We start from the raw sequence: 16,539 nt of genomic DNA, 5'->3' as shown, positions 1-16,539 counted from the left end.
GATCTAAAGGTTTTACTAAGCAAATGTACTGAAAGTGTGAGAATTCTCCAACACTGCTTGTTTTCTTTCAGGGAAGATGTGTGCTGAAGAACACCAACAAGAAAGAAATGGAAAAAAACGTGGTCCTGGTTGCTTAAAAAAATGAAATAGGGACAAATTTTCATACTGTCACATAGTTCTCTAAAATAAAAGTAAGGCTAGAGAGAAGCCATTTTTATGGGTGTCCCAAGTACAGGGAAATCACAGTTCCATGCAAACCCAGCTACTGTCCAGGGAGAGAATCCCCTTCCAAGGAATGCCCAGAGACTTCAAGCATTGCTCTGGTGTCAGTAGAAGCCAGTCAATCCCATCTGAAAGCAGAATTTTGGTCCCAAGCTCAGAGCTGTTAATCTCAGAATAGATTCTGCAACCACTGACACTGCAAAACAGACCCTAGTTCCTAGTGGTATGGATTCACTCAGGCTGTGGTACAACAGTGTGATGTGAAATTTCATTTTCGCTACTGCAAGGACAGCCACACAGAGACATGTGTGATCTGTTACTGAGCTCATCCTGCACTCAAGGCTCTGGAAGGGACCTCTGACAGCTAAGACTATGAGTTCATGCTCATCACCCTCAGCTCCTCTGAGACTCTGATCCCAGTGCCAGCACTGCTGTTAAATTAGCTATAATCTCGCTTGCCAGAAAGGTAGCTCAGAGCACAAATTTAGATTCAAACCTCTAACAAAGATGTCTGAAAGCTCTCTGAAGAAATAATGAGGGTCTGGCTGCACTGCTGTTGCAAATGGGGGTCATGAAGAAAAAGGCATCAGAAGAAGAGTTCATGATGTGAACTTGGGCTCCTAGTACAGCTGGTTCCTCTTTCCCTCTATATTGCAATCCCAGTGGCCATGGTCAGGGAGGATTTCTGGTTTAGGACACATTCTGGAATTATGGGCTCCCAGCCCTACAGTTTCATCAGAGATACATCACAAGTGTAAGTTGAAACTGTTGAAACTAGCCTGTGATATGACATATGTATGTGTACACCATATGTACAATGCACTATATTAATTATATCTGTAACTATAATTGTGTGGAGAAAGAAATATGCTGAATTCGATGTGAAAAATATTTTAGTAAGATGATCTAATGACTCAGAATCCATGGAAATAATTCTCTGTGTTCTCATTTACCAGGGCACTCCTCCCTTAAGGAGCAATTGCAGGACAGTCATTGTCTATTTTGTTCGTTCACAGCCATTAATTCCTCTTCAGTCTGAATTAAAATAGCTTTAAATGTTTCTTTAATGGCCCTCAGTTATATTTTATAGCCTCTGTAAGGCTTTCCTCCTACAGGCTACTTAAAGCCTAAATATGATTTTCCAACCCTGACCCGTCAGTTCCTTACGTGTGGATGGAGGAGAGTGCAGAGAGCCATTGAGATCAGTAGAGTTTCATCTAAGCATACCTAAGCAGACTTCAAGCAGCATCAGGCCAATTGTCTTCTTCTCAGGTACATACCTTTCACCTTTTTTAATCTCAGTGAACGCACCATTATTTTCTTTGATATTTTTCTTCCCTTGTACCTTCTGATGGGTTTTCTGTTTCTATCAGTGTGGCAAAGCCATCTGTCACATTGTCATAAAACTGACCTACAATAAGCAAGATAAACCTTTTGAGTTTCCCTGTAAGATTTTGCCCACACGTACCAGATGTGTAATTAAGAAGTGTCAGTGTCTCAAACACCTATATCTGTGATGGTGCAACTGAGCAGGTCAGTGCCCATCCACTGGTTGCTGGCTAAGCATCCTTAGCCACTGCTGCACAAAATAAGTATGTATGCTTAGAACTCCTCAAGGTACGAGTCTTGCTGAAAAAGACCATCAGGGAGACAGAAACTAACACAGACTTAATACAAAGGCAGGCTGTGAGAACTGACACAGCCGGGTATGACAGCTCTGCTCAGAAGTGCTACCTTGCTAGGCCAGGACAGTGTTGTCTGTTTGCACAATGCATCCATTTTTGCAGAAAAGTAGCTGCTCTAGCATACCTTTTTTTTTTTTCTTTTTTCTTTTTCTGTAGTATCTCCACACATTTCCCAATATATTTGCGTGACAATGGAAACAAAATGAAATATAAACTCCTTACAAGCAGATAAGAACCAAACACTGAGATTATCGCTTGATGATCTCTAGAGGTCCCTTCCAACCCCTGCAATTCTGTGATTCTGTGACTTCAGCTGTTGCAAATTCCTACCAAAGGTAAATGCTATTCAATCATACAAGGGCTGAGTCAGGACAGAGTGGCATGTCTCCAAGTTAGCCCAATAATACAATTCACAGTGAGTTCCTCTGTACCCATCTGTTAGAAAATAGCAATAGTGTGAGCACAACATAGGGAAAAAGTGCCGTCTTGAACATTTTCAAACAGTGGGGTATATACACAGAAGATGTCTGGCAGTGGGTGATTGGTCTTGTGATTTCAATAGCAACACAGATAATTTTCACATGCAAGAAAACCAATCTAAATATATCTTTCATCTTCGTAATTACAGTAATTTAGCAGGAATTTCTGATAATCAGAGAAAAAGAAACCTCCAAAGCAAACTTCCAAGCAGACAATGAGAACTGCTGGACAACATGGGTTTTTTTCCTGAGCAAAGTCTGAGGAAGGGTTCAAAGTGGTGAGATAGGAAGCTGCACCCAGAAGGAAGATGCACAACATCTGGCATGATGCTGCTAAGAAGGCAGCCATCTCCTCCTCTAGCCCAAATTCAGAAAAGTCTGACACATTGTGTTTTAAGTTTAGTTTACTAAACTTTTTTACTATGCAGAGGTTCTGTCACAGACTTGGGATAAACCTGAATATGTAATATTTAATGTTTATGTTAAAGAGATAGGAGCCTTCTATCTAGGCCTGAAAACCTAGAACACTCCAAATGTACTTAAAACAACACCAGGTGTCATTATTTACTATTTAAGTATCTGTCAAGTGCTGGCAGTGTTGTCAAAACAAGAATCAGGTCAGAGCTCTTTTATTTCCAGTGGAAATGACTGAACTTCATTCAAAGCACTTCAGCTTTTGACCTGTCAGAACCCATATGGGACACAGAACGGAGTGAATTATACAGCAGCAGCAACTTCTACTGTGCCCTAATTATTGTTTGAAGTAGAAAGTAAGCACTCACACAATCCAGACACAAGGGAAATGCCTTTCCTAATTGGAAGAATGGCAAGTTCAGTGCATTCTTTGCTGCAATATAGCTGCTACGTATATTACCCAACTGTGACCTGAAAGTGAAAACAGCTATAAACACATATGAATCATCTTCTTAGATGATTTTTATCCAAGTTCAGACAGGCAAGCTGGATTGTTAAGCTGTTTTTAACTTACTATCCTGTGGTTAGAACAGAATTGAGGCAAGGAAATGTATATGTGTCAGTTTTAAAGCCATCATTGTTCCTCTAACACATAAATAAAATTTAAACAAATCTAATTCCCCTAAAAAGCTGGATTCTATAGGTTGGCATAAAAATCCATGCTGTTTTCTATTGCCACTAAAGTTCTGAAAATGCACTTTTCTGACATAAAACTCGTGTTTATCCCTGTTTTATTTTCTCAACATGGTAGCAGCAAGGTCTAAGTGTGTTGGACGCCACCTCATGAGCCAGTCTACAAAGCAGATTCAGTAGGTGAGCATCCCAATACTGTCTGCAGGAGGAGTTCCTGACACCATGGGATCCAAAGTGGAAAAGAAATCCATTTGCATCAGGTTAAATATCAAAACAGAAATGTTGTTATTTGAAAAAAAAAAAAAAACAAACACAAAAACAACCCTTACATAGATGTTTTAGTCTGAAAAAAATATATCAATGGAAGTTGCAACTTTGGAAGCCAACTTGGACCTAAAGGCAATGTGAAAAAATCAAGCAGTCCCAAGGGCTTCAAAGCTCATTAATGTCTTGCCTGTATACTCCGTAGAAGAGCTTAATGCAAGCCCAAGCCAGCTATTAGTATGTGCTAATGAAACTCCTGCTACTGCCAGTTCAGGACAAGGACTGCAGGATTTCTTAAAGAGAGGTACTGACAATCAAGGAGATATCATGGAGAGGCCTTTCTCCTCTGGTTCCCACTAATTAAAGCCTTTTCTGTGGCTCTTTTCAAAAAGTCTGTCTTTAAAACCACCATTTGTTGTGGTCCCAATGGCTAGCACAGAAACAAAGTGTACACAGAGGTCACGCTGCTGTAACTGCAGGCTCAGCACTGAATCATATTTCAGGTCAGACCTTACCCACAAGAGGATCTCACTGGTGCTGGGGCACTGTCTAAATACTGACATGTCAAAAATTATCTGCACTGAACAAAATAAGCAAGTGAGGCATCTCTGGAGACCCAGAGAACATAAGAACAAGAACTGAGAACTAGACTCTGGGAAGGCTTGTAGGGTACTTACATTCACTGCATATGAAGTTAAGCAGTTATCAGCCACTGTAGTTAGACACAGCCACATGCAAGGCTGTCCAACCCACGAGAAGAAATGGGAACATCTCTGTGTCTGGGATAGATATGGTTGGGGAAGCCTAATCAGCAGATTTTGTCCGTATGCTACATGCCACTGCAGGGAGGAAGCCCTGAGACCATGGCAGAGTCCAGCATGGCCTTTGGTGCTCCAGGTGCTCTGCCCTACCAGGGGCCATCATCTTACAATCTCATATGAACAGCAATTGATGCTCAGCTTAACTTCTGGAAACAAAAACACATCCTCAGCACAGGAGAAATTTCAGTACAGCCCTTCTGCAGTTGGTACAGAGAGACTCACACACCCAAACTGCAAGAGTCATAGGAAAATTACAGATCTCTTGCACTGCACCACATAGTCTGTGTTGAGACAGCAGTGCCAACAGATACAGCTTATCACACGAGACTGTTCTCACACAGCACACCACAATAACCTTGTGTCTTATTTGTGTTTTGCATGAAAAGAGCGAGCAACATTAAATTCAATCAGAAATGAAAGCAGAACCCATTCTAACAAATGGGAAGATAGCAAGAGCCCTGGTTCTCTTCTTGGCAATGATCACAGCTCCTCTTAAGGATCAAGCAGAGCTGGGAGTGCACAAGACAGGAAGAGGGCTCTTGGAGAACAGAAGAACCTGCTTTAAGGACATGACACAGAGCTACAATAACCAGGGAGAGAGAGAAGTAGAAAGAGACATACTGGAGAAGCTGACCATTGCGAAATGCTGACACCGGTCTCCTGTGAATTCGATCGGACACCTACCAAAAGAAAGAAAACCAGAAAGAAAGAAACAAGATAGCAAAATGACACCCAAACAGAGTGAACTGAGGCCCCTTTCTGATCCCTTTCAAGACTCCTCTCTGTCTGCTTCCAGCCTGCACCCTTACCTTGCAGCCCTAAGCCCTAGCCCAAAGCTGACACCAAGAGCCATCCCTGACTAGACCACTCTACATCACCGCTGTGCCCAGGAGGTTTTAAGTAGTGTGGTGCATTTTTTCTCTTCAAACATACTTTGCTTAGGATCTGGCATGTACAATCGCAAAGGCAGTTTCTCCAAACATCTCTGTCCGAAGAATCCATTTGGACATCTGGAGGGGAAAAGGGGAGAAATCACAGAACATGTCTAGCACCGTTCTAGAGGCTAAGGTAAAAAATAAAAAGTGCATTGTGATGAATGGAAAAAATAAATGCTTCACGCGAATATTTACTCTCTGCTTTGCTTTAACCAGGCACCTGTAACTTTAGCACTGCAGCTCTATTCTAGGCCTGGATCTTCAATCTGCCATCAAAACCCCTCCTTTCCTCCTCTGCTTGCCTCCTTCCTTCTCACCTGCTAGGAGCACCAGATGGTAGGAAGATCAAGATGGGCTGGATGTTACTTGCAACCGGTATCCAGACAGGACTGGAAAGGAGCACCACAGAGCGGTGAGCAGCTGCTCAGGCAACAGCAAGCGTTGTGTAGGGCAAGCATCTTCACGTTACTGCCCCTGCAAGATCTCACAGAGTGTTCCAGGGAGAATGGCTGTGTTGCAGTTAGAGAGAAAGCATGTGCAGAATCTCTGTGTTAACAGAGAGAAAGGGACAGAGAAGAAAGCTGAGCCAGAACATGCGCTGCCCGGCTGCAAAGCTCCTGCAGGCTATCCCAGTCACCATGATGAGATGGGCTGGGATGTGCCATCTCACGGGGCACTGGGAAGTGATGGGAGCTCAGCAATGGGTGGCCAGATATCTCTTTCCCTGGAGCTGATCTCTCTCCCTCAATTCACATCTTTCAGCATGACTTCTTGGATTACTCGTCTAAGTTTATCCCTACATTTCTCCATGTTTCATCTCTACCTGCCTACCCTACCCTTCTGACCAAGCTCTCCTTCCTTGGAGCTTTCATAGGTTTTATCATAATATCCAGTATTTTAACATGTTTTCCCACATCCTTTAGCAAGCTGTGCTGCAGGCTTTGCATCTTGTTGTTAGACTTTCCTCAACCTCGACTACGCTGTGCCTGTCCCTCACCCAGGCCTCAGGTCCCAGCTGGTCAACAAAGAGCCCAAAATGCACTTCAGAAGAGAGGACTGGAGGTCTGATGCTGAGGTTTAGCTCCTTCCCTATCCAGTGTGACAGACAGCAAACAGCCACAGCAGCCTCGGCACAGTGCCAGGTGACCGGGCCCAGTGTGCACACCCAGCTGGGCGGAGTGACACAGCCTAGATCCCGGTGCACGTTCCAGCCCTGCAGGTGTGACCCAGTCCCATCTGCCAAAGGGACACTGATGTCTGCTCCCAATCTGTGGCACAGCAAAGAGAGGAGGAAGTGATGGTTTCAAACTCTGCGATGTTTCACATGATCAAAGCTTTGTATTTCAAAAGAGTGTTGGCAAATCAGTTCTGTGCTGTTGCTCAAGGGCTACGGCAGCATTTGTTCTTCTTGCCAGATTTAAGTTTAGATGGCATGTTATGGATACGCGACTTCAGCGGCAATTAAAAATAAAAAAACAAGAAGAAGATGAATTTGCGTTTCTCTCTACTTAATAGAACACTGTTTTTCATGCAATTGTTTATTTCTCTTGTGAAGAGAGGGAAGAGTCAGAGAGGTAGAAATGCAGAATTTTCAGTAGTTCTCCCTGTTGTGGACAAATACAGGTAAGAATCACAACTTGGTGTGAGTGCGACAAGCTCTCAGTGCCCATGTCATCTGTACAAAGCCCAACTGTCACGCCAGCTAGGATGCAGACCTGTCTGAACTGGAGGGCTCCACTCCAAATGGGGGGATGTGAGTCAACTGAGGACTGGGAAGGAGCTTGTTAGCTGTAGTCAAAGAAGTGCCATGTGTCTAGGCACAAGCCAGGCCAGAACAAGATCTCTCAGCTCTGGCAACCGATCACATCTGGTAGAACTCACCCCATGCACAGCTGTCTGACCTCTGCCAGGAGACCCCTCACACTCTTAGGGGAAAGCCTGAGGCACTTGCTGGCACACGAATACAACATTGTCACAAGCTCCTAAAGGAGGTCATCCTGAGGACAATCTGCTCCTACTCCAGAGGTATCCTGAGCTCAGGGTGAATTCTAGATGCTTGTATGGGACCTACAGATACACCTTTGAATGCCGCACGATCTGAGGTGTAGAAGATATAGCTACATGATTTCTCCATCCCATATACTGTCCTTTTCCTTTTTGTCTCCACAGCTCCAAACCTGTCTGTCTTTTCTCTAAGGAATGAATTTCCAAGTCCTCAAATGTCCCACATCCAGGGGACATTTCACTAGCTGTCACACTCACAGAAGAAAGCTCTGAAAGGGCCTGCATGACTGAAGTGGCTTTCACACTTGATTTCATGCTGGTTCTTGTTGCATTTTTGGTATATCTGCACTGAGAAAAGTTGGGGCATGCTCACTGCTCACACCCATTTTATTTTCTGTGCTACATTGCATTTGGGTCCCTTGGTAACACCTCTGCACAGGGGTGCGCTGCGCTATTTGCATACTCCAACCTGCTGGAGGGGAGCTATTGGGCATGGCTCTGCACGAGGCTTCACTGCGCTCCCAAGACATACACGAGTTCCTCAGTGTCCATGCCACTTCTGAAACTGGAATTTTGATTCTTTGGTCAGGCAAGTATCTTTTAAAAATTTACCTATTTTTTTATTTTTTGATCTGATTCTTGGATGTTCATCCTGGAGGCCAGGAAAGATAAGCATAGTGGTAATGTCATTTCAAGGCAGTGCCAGCTCCAAGGGGTTACCATCAAACATGAGGCCTGTTGACATTCCTTGTGTTGAAGCAGAGGAAGCTGCTACTGGGAATAGAAGATGCCTTGTTGGCAGTCAAAAATCAAAGATGCAGTTTTGGTGATGAAGACTCACAAGGACAGCCCTGGTGAAGCATGACTTCACAGAAGCCTTTAAAAGACTGCTCTGGAGTTTGAACAAAACACCCAGAACAGATGTCATCTTCCCAATCCTTTCTTAAGTCTATTCATCATCACTGACAGTCATGAAGTCACTGAGTAGTCTTCAAGGACATCCAGTTTAGCTTAGAGTGTGCCGGCTATTTGCCTGCGATCTGAGATTTGGTTCACGCGTGTGCTGTGAGCACCTTGAAGGGAGTTAAGGGTGCTCATGAATGAAGCAGATGTCTTAGCTAAGGAAATGGACACTTTGTCTGAAGGGAGCTAAAAATGCACATTCGCAAGATATCAGCCTTGGCTAGAACTTGAATGTGACTGAAGTTGCTTGCCACTAAGGAAAGACTGAAAAACACGTGAAAACTGGTGGAAGAAAATAAAATCCAGAAAAAAGAATTGGTGAGAAGTGAAAAAGCGGAACAGAAATCTGTCAAACAAGCTTTGATACCATGACAGATACCATATAGCCCATCCTTAGATATCTGCCATCAGCTTAGCGTGGGAGGAGAAAAGAACTTTCTAGATGGAAGGCAATAGATAACAGTCTTCTCCCTGTCTAGGACAGCTCAGGCTTTTCATCTTCAGTTGTTAGTAATCAGCACTGGAAAAAGTGACAGAAAAGTAGCTCTCATAAACATGAGTGCCTTTTATCATCTCCCAAGCTGCCAAAGAGATGTGCTCCTCAAGCAATCCCATGCAGAAGGTGTGCACTGTGAGACTGCTCAAAAGCCACAAGTGCAGTTCTGTCTTCTCTGGGTCCTAATTTCACAGAAGTAAGGTAGCTGGCAGCATCCAGTGACCAGGAGAACTGCTCGTGGTCCATTTTTTGTCTCATATTCATAGACTGGTGAAGATGAAGCTTTGCTATTTATTACCACTTCTCCAGCTGTGACATCTAGGAAAGAAATATCCAACATGCATGGCACATGAATCTGCCATTCTTGACAAGCAGAACAAATGGAAGGTACCCCTTCTGCATGCAGAATCTGCTGCCTCCTGTGTTACAGGTCTTTGGGCAGCTCTTCTTCAGCAGCTAAGTGTATGATCTGAGTGACACACCTGAAAGTCAAGGCCTCCTAAGACAAAAAGTCATGCAATGGTCTTTTATCATGGCATCCTTCTTCCTACACATCTGACTCTAGCCAAGTGATTTTGGCTGATTATCCCAGCAGAATGAATGGCTGACAGTTCCTTTGAATAGTAACTCTGGACTCCCTAGTCCACTCACTAGCCTCATAGAGGCACAGCATGTCCTTCCTTTTAAGAAGGGAATTGGGTAAAGCTGTGTCTGTAGGAACAGTCTTGCAAGGCTTGCACGGCTGCAGCGTTTCAAAGATAGCAACTTTCTCTCTTCCTAGCCTGTGTGAATACCCAAGACTGCTTGACTTCATCCTTCTGTGCCTAACAAGTCAAATGAAAATTAAAAACAAATACAATTTTCCACTTCCTACATATGGAAGTTTTCTCCTTGCAAATGCCATCTACAGAACTGGTCAGGATTTTTTTTATTTAACTTCTGTTGTTGCTGGAAAATCTCCAATGAGTTCAGCCAGTTTTGACCAGTTCATTGAATTGCTGAGATTTTTTACTATCTTTTCTTTCCACATTTAAAAAAATCCATAAAGGTCTGCTCCTGCATTCAGGATGAATTTTGGTTAATTTACACGGTAAAAATATGCAATAAGATAATTGGCCAAAGTAAGCATCTCAAAAATTACAAACCAAAATGGCTTAAGTGATTAATTGAAAAAAAACTTGTCATTTTACCTTGAAACAGGGCAGAGCTATGATGATTGTTGAGTATTATTTAATTATTAATCAAACAAATAATCAAAATAATATTCCTGCAGGGAGCAAAGCCATTTTCTGCACAGCTGTTGACCTAAATCTTGCAAGTGTTGGTCCATTTCCTTTGCAGCCTCAATTATGCCAAATGTGGTAACTCTCATAATGCAATCCATGCTACAGAAGAATGTAAACAAGCAGGTGCTCCAAAATAACAAGATAAGGAGAAGCTGTTGCAGAAGGACACAATGCACTGATAAAAGGCAATGGAGAAATGTCTCAAGCATGTTGCTTATTTGCGCAAAGGGCTGAAAAAGAAGACAGTTCTGTCATTGTCCCCTGACCAGTCCCAGATATCAGGCTCTTGGAGAGCTTTAAAACACTGGACTCCACAAAACCACTAATGGGGAGAAAAGAAAGCAACCAGAATAAATGCAGAGGCCTTTTCCAGAGCAGCTAATCAAGGCATGTTTGCTGTATAGTGGAGTCCAAACCACACAGACATCCACTTCTAGCCTCCATGAAGATAACAGCGAAGCTCCAACCAAGCTGTGGGAGCTCAGTGGGATCAATGCTGTTTTCTTCACTGAGTCTTGCTGTTGCAGGATCAGCTTCCACACTCAGAATGTTCTGAAGGGTCTGCTATAGTTACATGTGCCTTAAAGGGGATGCACTGAACTAGATACATAGAAGGACCACTTGAACACAAAAGGTACCTGATCTCATTACCCAAGATGAACAGTATGCAGAACTAAATGAACTAGTCCTGGCTGGTTATGGAGACTTGGAATAGGATATGATGATTTTCACCCCTAGCTCAACACTGTGAGCACTTCAGTGAACAAGCAATTTTGTTAAATACAGACAGCCCAAACCCAAAAATTCAGTATCCGGGAATCCTTCAACCTGACTCCTGCAAACACAACTTGTATGGCCTGACTGTGGGGGTGGAAGTTGCTCTTAAAGAACTTTATGTCTTCTAACACTACACAGCTTACTAAGGTCCTGCCCCAGAGCATCAGCCACTTCAACTGCATCAAACACACCAGAGTCATGCAGCAGAGCAGAGCTGTGCAGCTGAGAGTCAACTTTGTTTCTTTGCTTGGCTGAGAAGACCCCAACTGAAGATGATGTGTGATGAGACCTAAATGGGAAGAAGAGTATTTCTGCTGCAATGCATCCACTAGCCCAACTCTGCAGGGCCTGGCACTCAGTGATAAGAGATTAGAGCAGCCTCAAACTACTCCAAGTTGTGTGAACAACCCAACAGGCTCCAGGATGGAAGCAGGCCCACAGTCAAAGGCTGTGAACCTTCCCAAGCACTGAGTTCAGCTGGATGCAACATCTCTCTTCATGTCCCAGACCTTTAAACTTGCTTGCATGAATCCCTTCTGCAGGCACTGCAATTTGCTCTACTCAGACTCGCAGCTTCCCAACTGTTATGGTGAGGCTCACCTTCTCAGGCCTCACTGAGAAAAATGGACTGGAGAAAGGTCAAGAAATTTTTCTGGAAACAAGAGTCCGGGCTCTTTAATCTTCAAGGGCTGTTGAACCAATTCTGTATGTGTGTGGCTTAGTAGATTTCTGGATTTATGCCGCAAATTTGTAGAATATCAGAGGCAGTTCAGACTTCTCCCTTCCTACTTCCAGGTGGTCTGTTTGCAGAGTATGCATAAAACTACAGATTGTATCATTTTCAGGTATCCTTTAACACTAGCATATGTAGAATTTACTTCAAATTCAGGCCTGATTTAAGTAAGCACACAATCCAAAACAGACGTGCTGCCTGGCACAGCTCCAACACCATTCCAGGCTTTTTCCTGGTTAAGAAACTATTCTCCAAAGTCTAGACGAAATGTACTGAAAAGGGAGAGAGGTGGTAAGTTTGCAGACAAAAGATGAGCTGCTGTTTATTCCCCAGAATTTGAAAGAACAGGAGGAATGTATTTCTGGGAAGCTTGCTAAAAAATAATACTAAGAGGCTAGCTGCCAATATAGGCAGTATCTACAACAAAATAAGTATGAGACATTTCAGAAGAAATAATTTGAGAATCCAGCTGCTCTTTTTGCTCCAGCGTGCCAGGCATCACATCCACAGCAAGGACCTTCAATGAAATCTGCTTATAATTACAGGACGATGAGGTAGAGAAAAAGAGCTCATTAAAATTCTGTCTTCTGAAGCCAATGAAAAAGCCAGTAATATCACATTAAGGCCAGGCGTGCTGGAATCTCCTTAGCACTTGGTGAAGGAAGATGGCACACAGTGTAAGAAGGCCCTGCTGAATAACCACAAAAGCAAAGTGGGAACAGTGTATGGATACATATGTCATTGCTGGCTCAAGAGGCTCATGTGGCTCCTGTCTGATCTCTGCACCAAGGCATCTGAAGAGGCTGTATGCCGAAGGACCTAATGATATCCTCCATGCCCTCAGAGTGATGATGTAGATGACTCCCATGCTGCAGAGCTGAAAAATGCAGGTGAAAGTCTGCATCTTTTCCTCCTTTAATTACATCTCTGAATCCAACTCATTGCATCTTTCACACACAGCAGCTGATCTCTTGCCTTGGTGCAACAAGGAAGCTGTGAAATATTTCAGCACTTTGCTACTTTGCTAGTTCACGGGCAGGCAAGACTTAAGTCTTCTTATCCATCATCAGCCTCCACAAGACTACTCCAAGTTATTGGGAATGTCATTTAATGGGAAATGCAATGTTTGTATGTTCAATTCAAAAGTTGAAATATTTTTGCATTCCTCTATAACAATACATTTCTGGAGTCCCAGAAACTGTAAATTGTATCACTTCCAAATCCAGGATTTTTGTCTTCAGTCCACGATCTGATGTCAAAAACACTCAAGAAGAATGAATATCCAGACACTTCCTCAAGAAGTAGGATCAGAAATGACTGCTCTGCGTGGAAGGCACTTGGGTCCCCTGGGCTTCTGTTATCATAGGACTGACTTTTCTGGCAGATGAATAGTGGCAGTGCAGATCTTCAAACTCCTTCTTTTGGTTAGCATTTGCTGCCCTTCAGTATTCACTGATTCAGTTCCCATCTGGTTTTAGCAACTGGTATCTCAGGACCCATCAGAAACAAACCTTTTTACCATTTGCAAGTAGGAAATTATGGCTTCCAAATTACACGAGATAATTGTCTGTTTTGCATGGCACATAAAACCTTGATGGAATTTGTCACTGAACTTCCCCTCTGCTCATCAGCTGTCATAGAAGCCTCTTTTGAAGGTAGACTGTTACTTTGTAGGGCTGGAATTACTTTGGTTAAATCAGTCTTTCTGCTGAAGACACTTCATAATTACCATGTCTATCCTTCATGAGGGATAACAGAGCCAAAAGATTATATCTGCATACAGGAGGGCCTCAGGTAACTCTTGCTATAATTTGTAATTTATCTGATCTGAAAGTCTTATCTGAATTCAAGTTTTTTCCAAAAGAAATAGCCCTGAGATTTATGCTTTTGGCACCAGCACTTTGCTCAGAGATAGATGTTGAACCATACACTTTAGGCTCGAATGGCTGAGCACTCCTAAGCATGGGAACACTGGAATTGTTGGGACTTCATGGGGCTGCACCTACAGCAGAATAATGGCTGTGTCTTCCCTCTTGTTTCAGTGGGGGACACTGTCAGAATGAACTTACAGTGCCACCAAGACATCAAAGGCAGTGACAACTACCCTAAAACACAGGTCTTCTGTGTTGAAGTGCTGCTCTCATCTCACATACATCGGAAGTGTGGAGGACCACAGCAACTGGTTTCTGTCCTATGTAGCTCCCTTTGACTCAGAAGGGTTAAGCCTGGGAGGACTGGGAGATGTTGTTGATACTATGTCCTTCCTACCATACCTGATCCTGCACTGGAAAGTGAGAACACAGGAGCACAGCAGAATGCGTTTCCATATGGCTTTTCCTACTTCTGCCAAAATAGTAGAGTAGCAAGAGCAGAGAGCAGTTGTGCTAAGCATAGTCCAGCTCACAGCCCTTCCAGTGATGGCTCTGTTTAGATTCATCCTTCAAGGTCTGAGGAGGCGAGTTGTCTAGTGAGCATCACAGTGTGCAGTGGCAGTGGGACTAGACTGAAATCCACAGATGTAAATACCCTTGGCAGAACCTCTCCACCCAGAGGTGTCTGGAAGAAAACCATCAGCTCTGGGCTTCTCCAGGCTTGGCATACTGGTGCCTGTTGGGCTCTGATGCTGACTGTATCTGTTAACTAAAGCTTCCAGACTGAGCAGCCAGGATGGGCACTGCCTCACCTCACTCATTGGCTGGGCTTCCCACACCCAGGTCACTAGCTCAGGCTCACTCCACAGGAGCCCAGGGGCAGGTAGATGTTGTGATGGCTGGGATACATCCATCTCTAGCACTGAACTGGATTGTACCCTCACTCACATCAGGCTTGGATGGTGAGCCAAGATGCTGTTGGGTTTTTTAACTAGGATAAGTTTGAACCAGAGGTGAAAAGCTCTCACATCCTGTTCCACACCCCTCAGACTATGCAGCCCCACTTTAATCCCTCCAAGAAATTTTATTTTAAGGATAATTAATGCTTCTCCTTGTTATTTTTCTTTCGGTTTTTAGTATTTCAGTAAACAGCCCCACAGCCTGTCACATAGGTAAGCACATCATGGTGAAGAGTTGTGTGCTAAACCTGTTTCTGGACCCAAGAGAAGCAGATGGGGGGATAAGAGGCAGGTCTCTGCCAGGGACCCCTCGGGTGGCTGTGTCCTTCTGCTCAGAGGACAGGAGGTGTCAGCTGGGGGCAAGGAGCTTTGAAACAGCTCAGGGAGAGCTCAGGGACTCGACCTCCCCTGAAGCTGCAGAGGAGAAAGGGAAAAAAGGGAAAGGAAACAGCCAGGACAAATGTATTCATCTAGGAAAAGAAGGAAACATCAGGAACAGCAGTGGCACTCACACAAAAAAAGAAAATAGGAACCTTCTTGCCCTTCCCTCACCCCTCTACATTCTGAACCTGCACAGCTCAAACTAAAAATGCCAGAATTTCAGAGCTACCTCTCCTGAAGTTGCACAGAAGTCTTTTCTCACACAGCCACGTAATTTGCATGCTGACACAAGAACTACACTCACTTACTTGCAAGACAGCTGATTAATCCCTTCGATGTAGTAGCATACTCCTCCATTGACACAATAGGACTTGGCTGTTTCGTTGCATTTTCTAGCATGCCCGGACCAGGAGGAGAGAGTTGTGGTTACTGCAGGGAAAAAAAACACACACACAAACACAAAAAGGATATAATGTTACTTCCTTTGTTGGGCAATTCTGTTTTCTTAGATGATTTTCAATTAGTTTATTTGCCAAAGTAAAAACCCTGGAGCTACAAACCTCAGCCCGTGCCTTTAGACCTATGTTCACCTTTCTAGGTGCTTGGGCTGTGACTTGACCTCTCTTTTCCCAGAAGAGGTGGCAAAGTGAATGAGGAGCTGAGGACTTGCCCTCCTCCAACTTCCTAGCATGTCAGGACAAAATCATTCTTTTGGTAAGCTGTGTGGAGAAGTGCCCTTTTCCAGCTCTCCTACTTTTCCACATGCATGCAATTCTGCAACAGCACTAGGAAGCCCAGAACACATTCTCAGAATCACAGAGCCAGGTGGCATGTTGCTGCGGCCTGATTTGCATCACAATGCTGGACCAAGATCCAGATATTCTGCAGAGGCCACTTCAATAATAGAAGGATGCTTTGATTGCTCCATATCTCCCAGAGGAAATGATTTTTCAGTTCATGAAGCAAATGCCTTCCTTGTCTCCAGAACAGGTCCAGTGCAAACAAAAACAACTCCATCTCTTCCTTCCCAGTTTCTCAGCATGTCTCTGTCATGCCTCAGTGGTTCTCCTTCTAGAGACCAAAGCAGAAATCTGTCATGCTAAGGCAGTCAGTCCTGGTCTGTGCTAAGAAGCAGGAAGTAAGCATGACTCAAGTATACCAGGATACAATGCTTTTCCAAAAGCATCCATGGCTTTCCTACCATATAAGGAACAAATAAAATGGGGATTTAGGATAGATGATTCCACTAAGACTCCAAAGAATTCCCCACAAACACCCCTGAAATATGAAAATTCCCAAACTTCTGTAGGGAAATTCACTTCTTCTTTCCAATTAATCTTAGTGGGATCTCTTCCAATTCAGTTTAATGGGAACTAGAAACCAAAACCATTGTAATGGCTTTGTAAGGAGCCTGTATAATTTATACCTACATGAGATAGCAGTGCATTACTTCCATGACCAGTGGAGAACTGTTTGTTGAGGACTAAGAAGCACTAAAGGACAGCACCCACAGATTCTTCTCAAGGCCACTTCTCCAGCTAAGTACTTCACACCAG

General features: G+C 43.7%; 2 protein-coding genes across 3 annotated transcripts in view; one reads left to right on the top strand and one right to left on the bottom strand.

Annotated features, from left to right (window-relative positions):
- Positions 1–16,539, top strand: part of LOC136047353 (histidine--tRNA ligase, cytoplasmic) — a 513,020-nt gene that overhangs the window by 350,130 nt on the left and 146,351 nt on the right. The window lies entirely within an intron of this gene.
- Positions 1–16,539, bottom strand: part of NRG2 (neuregulin 2) — an 83,393-nt gene that overhangs the window by 19,129 nt on the left and 47,725 nt on the right. Inside the window, exons 4-5 of one of the 2 annotated variants that reach the window (XM_065734396.1) lie at positions 15,292–15,412; positions 5,512–5,588 (exon numbers count right to left, since the gene is read on the bottom strand). In XM_065734396.1, coding sequence (XP_065590468.1) covers positions 5,512–5,588; positions 15,292–15,412 — 198 coding nt within the window. Of the gene's footprint in view, positions 1–5,199; positions 5,259–5,511; positions 5,589–15,291; positions 15,413–16,539 lie in introns of both variants that reach the window. The other variant, XM_065734397.1, reaches the window with a different exon arrangement.

The sequence above is a fragment of the Cyrtonyx montezumae genome, unplaced genomic scaffold (genome assembly GCF_038088225.1).
Source record: "Cyrtonyx montezumae isolate F1298 unplaced genomic scaffold, pur_monq_1.0 scaffold_18, whole genome shotgun sequence".
Lineage (NCBI taxonomy): Eukaryota > Metazoa > Chordata > Aves > Galliformes > Odontophoridae > Cyrtonyx > Cyrtonyx montezumae.
This window is presented reverse-complemented; position numbering and strand designations above follow the sequence as displayed.